We start from the raw sequence: 11,533 nt of genomic DNA, 5'->3' as shown, positions 1-11,533 counted from the left end.
CCTTATCCCCCAATCCTAGTACCCCTCCCCCCCCCGACTTTTTGTATAAAGAGACATCTCAACTTGAGGGAAAAAAGGGCAATAAAAGCTATCAAACAGAACCTAGGATACTTTCACTCATATGCAAAAGAATATTCAAAAACTAAATTGAAGAAGGAAATTTGATCAGCAATCCAGAAATGATTGCAGGGATTGCCTCTAAGCAACCTCATTCTTCATTCTTCATTCTTCAGTACACCTGAACACCCTTATCCTCCAACAGCTGTAAATTGAATGTATTCCACTAACAAGAAAATGTTTTGAGGCTATACTTGAGGATATGATTGATGAGCTCAATAATACCACTGCAGCTGGTCCAGATGGCTTTCCAGAAATCTTTCTGAAGAACTGCAAAGAATCACTGTCTTGTTTTGACTGGCAAAAAATGCACACATCTTTTTTTCTGGCAAAACCTTTTTTCTTTGGATGGGATGGACTTAAAAAAGTCTCTGCCACTACATACCGTCAACAGCTCTAACTTGTACTTATGTGTACTTTCTATTCCACTGATACACTGAGAAGACAATTATCGAAACCTAAAGACACAGTTCCTATGGACAAAAGGAATAATGTTGTATACAAAATCCCTTGTAAAGACTGTAATGCTATATTTATATCAGCGAGTCTAAGAGATCTTTCGGTGTCAGATACAAAGAACATAATAGAGCTGTTCGAAATGGTGATACAGATAAAAACGAAATAGCTGATCATTGCTGGGGAATGATCATGAAATGAATTGGGACGAAAAGAAAGTGATAGATACTGAGGCTTATATTAAGAACAGAAAGATAAAAAAGACGATTCATTCCTTAAAGGATGAGAATCACATTAACACCATTTCATACATTCTACCCAATATTTGGGTACCTAACATCCAGACAGAGAGGCGAAAATGGAAATAAGAGTAATGAGTAATCTCGCAAATTCAAGAGATAATTTACCTTACACCTATGGTAACATGGGTATTCACACCTTGTAAGGAAATTAAACTTGATAATTATGGGTAATCAAAAGGTCTATTAGAACAAATAGTAGCCAAACATAAATCTTGTGATCCAAGCCACGATAAACTTCCGTTATCAATATCACTGGGTCGATAAACGCAAACTTATTTAGATTAGCTCTAACTTATTTGGCCTGTATCTTCCCTTACTTGATTTTTTTTTTATACTTCAACCAAATTTATCAATCAAACCACCCATAATCACAACCAAATGTTTTTTTAGAGCAGTTTAAAAGTACATAATTTGAAGAAGTAATTAAAAATCTAATCACACACATGCTGCTCACATATTGACGCCATTTTTTGTTTTGTACTGTTTTTCTCTAAAGACTTTTTTCCAGTGTGCACGATTCAGCGCGATTGATGGACATGTCAAAGTTACTGAGTGTTTCCGCGGAAAAACATCATTTGCTATCTATGATTTGCGGTATGTTAATTAACTGACTTTGGAGATACAGAGAAATGGTGGCTGATATGCCGTCTTATGTTTTGTCAGATAGTCCAAAGTTAGAGGCGTTGAAGGTATCGTTTCGTAGTACACTCTGTGTGAATTGTCTGTTTGATAAAAAAATCCCTCTTTGGAAATCTCTGCAATGAATTATAATTTAAGAATAGCAACACTCTCGTCGTTTCTCCTCCTCTCCCCTCTCTCACCCACTCTCATCCGATACTGTCAACGACTCTAACTTGGGACTATCTGACAAAACATGGGATTGCAATACTTGTTTTGGAGAACGCGTCGGCCTTTTGAATTACAAATTACTCCACATACTACTTTCCCTTTATTTAGCTAATAAAAATGTGATAAATTATCTTGTCTCTAGGTAACTGTTGTGGAGTAATTAGTTATTCAATAGGCCGTCTTGTCTCCAAAACAACTATTTGGCCACCATTTCACCAAACCTTGGAGGTCATTTGATTAACATAATTGCAAATCATAGATATCAAATGATGTGAATACGCTTCTCTCACCAGGTAGGTTTTCCATAGTGGAGAAAGGGGTCTGACCCCCCCTCCCTTCTTGGCATCCCCCCTAACCTTTAAAAATGCCTATTCTTTCCCTAGGATTTTGGACAAAAATAGCTAAGAAAGATATGTGAAATATCTTTAGAGAGAGAAAGCGAAATAGTAAACTTTTTTCTTCTTTTTGACTCAGACTACTCTAACAGAAAACTTCCTTTCATAAAGAAATTTCATAACAGTAATGAAAATAATCTACAATATATATGTAAGCCCCCCTTCCTTGCTGCCCCTTTTTCATATGAAAATTTCTGATCCCCCTTCATTTTTTCGGAAGGTGTCATTCCCCTTAAGAACAAACTATGGGGGGACTATGCTTTCACACTGCAAAAGGAACAAATCTTTGTGATGAGAAACGTGTAAATGCGACTGAGCACAGATATAAAAAAATTTCATTCTTCTGCGGAAAATTGTGAGATCTGTTATCGAAATCAATCTTACTTTTGGGGGGGGGGGCTAAGAAATAATTTGGCCTTTAAAGAGCCTGGGGCTAAAATTACCAAAATATTTGGGGGGACCTAGATTGTTGGGGGGGGGGCCTAGATGAACTGACTGAGATTCTCGGGGCTGTTCAGCTATAATTTCAAAAGGTCTCTTATCTCACTATTAAATCAAATAAGTCAAAAAGCAAAAGATTTGTAAACATAAATATTAATACAAGTAGAAATTAGTTTTCATTTATCAGTACTGTACTCACATATATTTCTTATTGACTTCTTTCTATGGGGGCGAGAGGACAATGCTTGGGGGGGGACCTGAAGTGTTAGGGGACCTAGCACAAGGTAATTTTTGGGGGGAACCTGAAGTGTTAGGGGAAGCTAGAAACCTGGTTGAAGCTATGCCAAGTTAAAGCCAGTTGATGGTAAATGTGAGATACACTCTGGTACAGAGTAGGGAGAAAGAGACTGGATACCGTCAACTGCTCTAACTTGGGACGGTTGGACGAAACATGGGACTGTTGATATCTGGCCTGTATTTTTACTTACTGTTAAATCTCTTTGACAACTAATTTGTTTTGATAATTCCACCAAGTTTATCAATCATACTTTCTGTCATAACATGTCATGATAACTTAAACTGGACGCCAATTGGAAAATCAGAGAACACCCACCGCCTAACCACCTATCGCCCGATTGGATTAATAAATAACAAGTGTGTAACTTGCTGCGTGAGTGACGTCAAACGCTCCATTGTTTTGCAACTAATTTAATCTTCTTTGTTCCAAACATTCGCATGTGTTCCACTACGGATTTTTTTCATATTTTTCAATTTAAAAGCCTACTTGATGCGAAAGAGAACTCGTGTATATTTTTTAATACGCCGTTCATTACCGTAAGTTGGTCTAATGTCGACATCCGTCTTCTAATTCCGACACTCTTCTATAGAGATAGGAACAATAGAAACTGAGGAAGGTTGGAATCGCTGATTGACTTTGATTAGCGCGGTGAGAGGAAAAATCTTTAGTCTATCAGTGATTTCAACCTTTTTCTTATTCCTATCTATAAGAAGGAGCGAATAAGCGGAGTCACTAGCCACACGGAGTATCAATATTGGGTTTGGGAAAGGGGCCAATGCGCCCTTTCAAGTCAGTTGGCATGAAACTGATTTTATTGTTTTTTTTTTTCTTTTATTTAAATATCTTCCTTGAATTTATCAAAATATATTTCAAAAACAAAAATAAAAAGTACAAAATTTAATTTATAAATCATGAAACAAAAATTTGTTGCACCTTGGAAATAGTGTTTATTTATCATATACTTACTGTAATTTATCTCATTTGTGTGCCATTAGTCTAGGCTAGCTAGACTAGGCTATATTTATTCATTTATTTTATTTTAGTATGTTAGGCACACCTGGTTTCCATGGCCTCATTTTCAGTATCATGTCACAGTGTGAACTCAGTCTATTTAAGGCCTCACTTCAGTCACACCTCAGAGCTACCATTTTGTGTCATGTCATGCTGACTGACCATAATGGCATCATAATTCATAAGGCTCTAACCTTAAAGTAATTTTCAATTCAATGTGTCAATGTTCAACTCAAGTCAATCAATAGTCAATTCATTCACAGCATTTTTATATTGGCTACCTGGTAGGTTTCATTTCTTGTTCTTGTTCTTTGGCAGCCATCTTGTTTTTGCATTTAGGCAGCCATTTTGTTTTGTTCTTTCAGTTCACACTGATACATTAGGGCCTTGCCTTGACATGATTCATAGGTTCAGTATTTCATTCAAGCCTTTATTTTCATTTAAGAACTTAACTTTTTCAATCAGACTTATACTTTTTCATTTTTCAATCAGACTTATACTTTTTCATTGAATTCAGACATTTTCATTTTTGAACTTAGACTTATTTTTTATAAACACAATACTCATAGACCTTTGTTATTTATTTCTACAGTTTGAACACATCAACAAAATCAATCAAACAAAGTTACAAACAGTGTCATTTCCTGTAACGCCACATTCAAACAGAACGCATTGAACAGTTACCAACGTTTCAACGATTTACATGTCAACCAACCGGTCAAGACGCACTATCAAGCGCATTGACTACTCACAACTCAACTCAACCGGTCAAAGAGTCTATTTGACGCCAACTTCAAACGACGAAATGTCTCAACCCGATGAGTCGTCTAACCCAAACACAAGTTCTCAATCAATTAATCAATCGTCTCGTTCCATAGAAGATACAGAACTAGATGCACACGTTTTAATGCATGAAGCACTTGACCTGATCGATGAAAATCCCATCATTGCCGAAAATGCAGATCACATCTCAGTCACCATCCAGCGACTTCAAGCCCTACGAAATAAATTATACCGTCTTGATGGGATCTTGAAGAAAGCCAAAAGCAACCCTGAATTATTACATGAGATTAATGCCACCCTACTTGCAATCAAGGAATACTTCAAGGATTCAAAGAACCTCAAACCAGATATCAAATCAATTCAACCCACTCTGGACGTCACCAATTTCAAGGAGCAATCCAGACGTTTTGCAATCAGTGAGTTGAAAAGAACTATAAATGAACTTAAAAAGGATTTTGATATTACCTTTAATGATTTAACTGACAATGAACTTATCCAGTTAAAAGCTGAACTATCATCAAAAGCTGAGAAAGTCGACAAAGCTGCAGAGAGGTATGAATCTATTCTTCAAACACCAGTCTCAGAAACCAAGGACGTAACTGAAATTAAGGACCTTGGTGAACAATACGATTCATTGCTGAAATCCAAGTCAAGCTACACCACTCAACTTCTCAAACTTGTGAAAGACCGTGACGTCTACAAAGTTAAGTCTTTTACTGAATCAAAACTGAACATTCGCCTCGAAAAATTTTCCGGCTCAAGTGATTCCAGTATCGATTTTTATACGTTCAAATCAAACTTTGTTAAGCTTCATGAGAGATCTACACCTCGACATTTGCTACCTGACTTGCTCAAAAACAACTATCTCAAAGACCCTGCTCTGAGCATGGTCAAAAGTCTTACCGATATCGAGAGTATCTGGGGACAACTTCAATTTGCCTACGGAGACGTTAAACATCTACTGACTAGGAAGTTGAATCAACTCAACACCATCGACAATATTTCAAAGATCAAGGGCGCAGACAATATTGCGTTCGCATTGAGCAAAGTCATCAACCTCATCAAAGATCTCATTCTCATCGCGGATACTCACAACATCCAGGAATACCTCTACTATGGGGACGGTATTCAACGCATCTACGCACTGCTCGGAGATTCTCGCCTATCAAGATGGTTATCAACAATGGATGAAAGCACCTCACCTCACGTCATATGGAAGAGATTGGTCGAATTCCTAGAGAAAGAACTGAAGCTACAACAACAAAAGGTGATCATCATGGGTCCATCAGAATCCTCGTCAAAAAGACCACCATCAGACCAATCAAAGTCTAAGCAAGATTCATCCAAAACAAATCGACGAGGAGGATACAATTCCAACCCGCCATCACCATCAACCACAACATGCACCATCTGCAACTCAGCCGATGGATCAACAGATCACATATCAACATCTGGACCAAAAGGAACACGACTCATCCAGTACCACACCTGCAAGCAATTCGTGGAACTGACACCAGCCAAACGTCTTTCACTACTCAAAGGGAAAGGCTACTGCTTCCAATGCCTCTATCCAGGGGCTGACATATCAACTGGCAAACACAAAGAGGGACGCTGCCAACACGATTTTGTTTGTCCACATCAATCCCACGACAATGACATCCCAAGAAAACATGTTCTTGTATGCGAAGAACATAAGGACACTCAAGCCAACAAAGATGTTTTGCAGAAGTACAAGGAACGTTGCACTAGAAGTCTGCGGCTACCAACATTTGCCAAGGAGATCAGCCTGTCATTCATGAATGCCTGCTTCAAATCAAACCCAATAAATGATGTTGACGTTCCTCAAGGTATCTTCTTATTTCAATCAATCCTGATCAACAATCGTCAATATACAATCTTCTTCGACAATGGCTGCTTTGATTTCATTGTCAAGCACTCTGCAGTGAAATCTCTCGGACCGCTGGCTATTCAAGAATCATCTCGATCCATTGAAATCAGTGGTGTTGGTAACACCACAACTCACTCAACCTATGGTACGTACAATGTCAAGATACCCATGCACAATGGTCAAATGGCATCAATGTCTGGCACATGTATGGAAGAAATCACTGCTGTCTTCCCACACTACACACTCGATGAACCATTTCAAGACATCCAAAGATCATATCAAACCTCTGGTCGAGATTCAAAGACACTTCCCATCCCATCATCAGTAGTTGGAGGAGAAGTGCACCTCATGATCGGTATGCGTTATTTACGTTATCACCCTAAGATGATACATCAACTTCATTCTGGCTTAGCAATTTACGAATCTCCATTCAAGAACGTCAACGGTGGTAGAGGAGTGATAGGAGGTCCGCATCCTATCTTTACCAGCATCCATCGGTGTTTCTTTGCTGACAAACCAGGAGCTTCAGCATTCTTCACCAGCCAACTCCGATTGTACAACTCTGGTTCAAATTTTGATCCTGACGTATCATTATCTGTCCTGCCTTCTCATCCAGGAAAGCATTTTGACACATCAGAATCAGTTGGCTCAGAAATAACCTATCGTTGTGTCAATTGTAGAAGCTGCAAGGACTGCAAGCAATCAAGCCATCAAGAAGCAATCAGCATCAGGGAGGAGATAGAACAAGAAATCATCAATTCTTCCATCACAATTGATACCAACAATCAGACCATCACAGCAAAACTGCCATTCATCGAAGAGGCTGATGTCAAGCTCACCCCAAACAAATCAATCGCACAGAAGATCTACTACCAGCAGCTGAGGAAACTTGATCGCAACTCTAAAGACAAGGAAGATATCCTGAAGTCTGAAGCAAAGCTACAGAGCATGGGCTTTGTGGATTATGTCAGCAACTTATCAGAAGACATCCGTCAATCACTTCACGCAAACTCAACTCAAAACTTCATCCCATGGCGTGCAGTTTGGAAATCAACTTCACTCAGCACACCATGTCGTATTGTATTTGATGCTTCCTTCCCTACCGCATCTGGTTACAGCTTAAACGACTGCCTTGCCAAAGGAAGCAACAATCTAAACAAGCTGCAAGAAGTACTGCTACGCTGGTCAACTCATAGAATTGGCATACATACCGATGTATGCAAGATGTACAACACTATCCACCTCAACCCAGACCATTGGTGCTATCAGCGTTATATTTGGCACCCAGAACTTGACTCATCAAAGACACCAATGGAAAAAGTGATCAAAACACTAATCTATGGAATCAGATCCAGCGGAAATCAGGCGGAGCGAGGACTTCGTCAGATTGCCTACTTATTTCAAGATCAATATCCTGAAGTTTATCGCATCGTCAATGAAGATGTTTATGTCGATGATTGTCTAACAGGAGAAGAATCAATCAAGATCGCCCATCAGCGTGCAGATGAATTTGAATATGTCATTGGTCATGGAGGCTTCCGTCTCAAAGGAGTCACTTTCACTGGCGAAGATCCGCTAACAGACCTCACTGATGATGGTGAATCAATTATCGTTGGAGGATTGAAATGGTATCCAAAGACAGATGAGGTATCACTTAACATTTCTGAACTGAACTTCTCCAAAAAGACAAGAGGCAAGAAGAATCAAGATCGATTGAATATCATTCCTGAAAAACTCACACGTCGTCAATGTATCTCAAAGGTTGCAGAGATCTACGACCTCACTGGCAAGATTGCACCTCTTGTGGCTGCAATGAAGTTAGACCTCCAACAACTAAACCTACGACAACTTCAATGGGATGATGTCCTGCCCAACGAGCTGCGACAAGTATGGCTCAATCATTTTGAAACAATGCAAGAAATTGGATCCATCCGCTTCAAACGATCAATCGTACCCAAGGATGCTGTCGATATGCAAATCGAAACTCTGGATTTTGGGGATGCAAGTCAAAGCTTGGTATGTGTTAGTATCTATGCACGATTCCGTCTCAAAGATGGCTCTCATTCCTGTCAACTTGTCTTCTCACGCACAAGAACTGTTCAAAAGACATCATTACCAAGAGCTGAGTTGTATGCTGCGTTATTGAATGCATACACAAGTGAAATCGTCAAAAGATCATTCAAAGGACTTGTTGTATCATCCAAGAAGTTTACAGACAGTCAAATCGCATTACATTGGATCAGTAACGATCAAAAGCCATTGAAGGAATGGGTCCGGAACCGTGTCATTGAAATCAATCGTTTTTCATCAAAGGACCAGTGGGCCTACATTCAATCGAACGACAACATTGCTGATCTTGGTACAAGACCAGGAGCTCAAATCAAGGATGTTGACCAATCTTCAAATTGGATCAATGGATTACCATGGATGCGGTTGCCATCATCTCAATTTCCAACACAATCTGCTGACCAGTTGAAGCTTACAGCCCAGCAACAATCAGAAGTTCAAAAGGAGAAGTCATTCCATTATGTCTCGTTCACATCCGAAAGCATTCTCAATGAAATGAAGAAACGGTATGAATATTCCATGTACCTTCTGGATCCAATGAAACACAAATTTACAGTTGTTATCAGAATCATGGCTTACGTTATCCGTTTTGTAAGAAATTTTGTCAAGCGAGCTCGAGACAAATCAGAGATTGTATCATCACAGAATGTATCATCACAGAAGAACAGCATTATTCTGACCAATGAAGAAATCACAGATGCTGAGATGTACTACTACAGAAAGGGATCAGATGAAGTACGTCATTTCACTTCCAAATCAAAGTATGAGAAGATTTCAACCGACAAAAATGGCATCTTAATCTACACAGGCAGAATTCTTCCAAGCAAAGGTGTATCGATTGTTGGCGCATTCACAGATATTATGAAGGATCTATCAACCGATTCATTTTGTGTACCATTGCTGGATAGATATTCACCAATTGCGTATAGCATCTCAATGGATATCCACTGGAATCATTCCACCGTCAAGCATTCCGGCATCGAAACAACCCATCGGTATGTTCTGAAGAAAGTTCATGTCATCGAAGGGAGATTGCTCATCAAACACATCAAGAGAAATTGCCATAGATGTCGATACCTCGCTAAACGCACTGTGGAGATGGCAATGGGACCAGTATCATCCTTCAATCTAACCATTGCTCCCTCATTTTACTACACACAGTTAGATCTGTCTGGACCGTATCAGTCATTTTCACCAAGTCACAAACGTACTACCGTCAAAATATGGCTTATAGTATTTTGCTGTTGTGCTACATCTGCAATCAAAATAAAAGTCATGGACGATTATTCAACCACCTCTTTCATACAAGCATTCACGAGATTTTCATGCGACCATGGCTATCCAAAACGCCTATTGTGCGATGAGGGTAGTCAACTTCTGAAGGGATGCAAGGAGATGCGTATCGATCTCCATGACCTGAGATCCAAGTTGATGCAGAACCTACACATTGATTTTGATGCATGCCCTGTTCAAGGACACAACATGCACGGAAAGGTTGAACGTAAAATCAAGGAGGTCAATCAATCAATTGAGAAGAGCCTTCAAAATCATCGCCTATCTATACTACAATGGGAAACACTCAGCTCAAGTATCGCAAATCAAATCAATAATCTTCCTATTGCCATCGGTGACATTACAGGAGATTTCGAATGTCTAGATTTGATCACCCCGAATCGTCTCTTGTTGGGTCGTAATAACGAACGATGCCCTGACAACACCATTTTCTGCGACAATCCAACCAGAATAATGAAGGAAAATCAAAAAATCTACAACTCATGGTTCGAAGTTTGGTTGCTAGTTCATGTGCCCAAACTTATGAAACAGTCAAAATGGTTCAACAGTGATAAAATCAATATCGGTGATGTTGTAATTTTCACCAAACGAGAGTCAACGTTAACAAATCAATATACCTATGGAATCATCAAAAGCCTGGAGTTCGGTGATGACATGCTTCCGAGAAAAGCAGTTATTCAATACAGAAACGAAAACGAGGATATCATGCGAGAAACGAATCGTTCAGTACGTGGTCTTGTTATTATTCACCCTATTGATGAATGTGATTTTATGGTCGAGCTTGGCGAAATGGCTAAGAATGTGGACATGAAATTTGTCAATTAAATTTTTCCCTTTTTGGTGGGGAATGTAAAGTGAATTTTATCAAAATATATTTCAAAAACAAAAATAAAAAGTACAAAATTTAATTTATAAATCATGAAACAAAAATTTGTTGCACCTTGGAAATAGTGTTTATTTATCATATACTTACTGTAATTTATCTCATTTGTGTGCCATTAGTCTAGGCTAGCTAGACTAGGCTATATTTATTCATTTATTTTATTTTAGTATGTTAGGCACACCTGGTTTCCATGGCCTCATTTTCAGTATCATGTCACAGTGTGAACTCAGTCTATTTAAGGCCTCACTTCAGTCACACCTCAGAGCTACCATTTTGTGTCATGTCATGCTGACTGACCATAATGGCATCATAATTCATAAGGCTCTAACCTTAAAGTAATTTTCAATTCAATGTGTCAATGTTCAACTCAAGTCAATCAATAGTCAATTCATTCACAGCATTTTTATATTGGCTACCTGGTAGGTTTCATTTCTTGTTCTTGTTCTTTGGCAGCCATCTTGTTTTTGCTTTTAGGCAGCCATTTTGTTTTGTTCTTTCAGTTCACACTGATAGATTAGGGCCTTGCCTTGACATGATTCATAGGTTCAGTATTTCATTCAAGCCTTTATTTTCATTTAAGAACTTAACTTTTTCAATCAGACTTATACTTTTTCATTTTTCAATCAGACTTATACTTTTTCATTGAATTCAGACATTTTCATTTTTGAACTTAGACTTATTTTTTATAAACACAATACTCATAGACCTTTGTTATTTATTTCTACAGTTTGAACACATCAACAAAATCAA

General features: G+C 38.6%; 1 protein-coding gene across 1 annotated transcript; it reads left to right on the top strand.

Annotated features, from left to right (window-relative positions):
- The first annotated feature begins 3,841 nt into the window (after positions 1-3,841).
- Positions 3,842-10,867, top strand: LOC136799536 (uncharacterized). The gene is made up of 2 exons (XM_067056255.1): positions 3,842-4,153; positions 4,462-10,867. The coding sequence occupies exon 2, from the start codon at positions 4,573-4,575 to the stop codon at positions 10,723-10,725; it is 6,153 nt and encodes a 2,050-aa protein (XP_066912356.1). The 5' UTR covers positions 3,842-4,153; positions 4,462-4,572; the 3' UTR covers positions 10,726-10,867.
- The last annotated feature ends 666 nt before the right edge of the window (positions 10,868-11,533 follow it).

The sequence above is a fragment of the Clytia hemisphaerica genome, unplaced genomic scaffold (assembly GCF_902728285.1).
Source record: "Clytia hemisphaerica strain Z4C2 unplaced genomic scaffold, Clytia hemisphaerica genome assembly, whole genome shotgun sequence".
Classification (NCBI taxonomy): Eukaryota; Metazoa; Cnidaria; class Hydrozoa; order Leptothecata; family Clytiidae; genus Clytia; species Clytia hemisphaerica.
This window is presented reverse-complemented; position numbering and strand designations above follow the sequence as displayed.

Bases quoted from the DNA above. Each gene is read 5' to 3' on its own strand.
- LOC136799536 (XM_067056255.1), top strand. From the start codon at position 4,573: ATGTCAACCAACCGGTCAAGACGCACTATCAAGCGCATTGACTACTCA.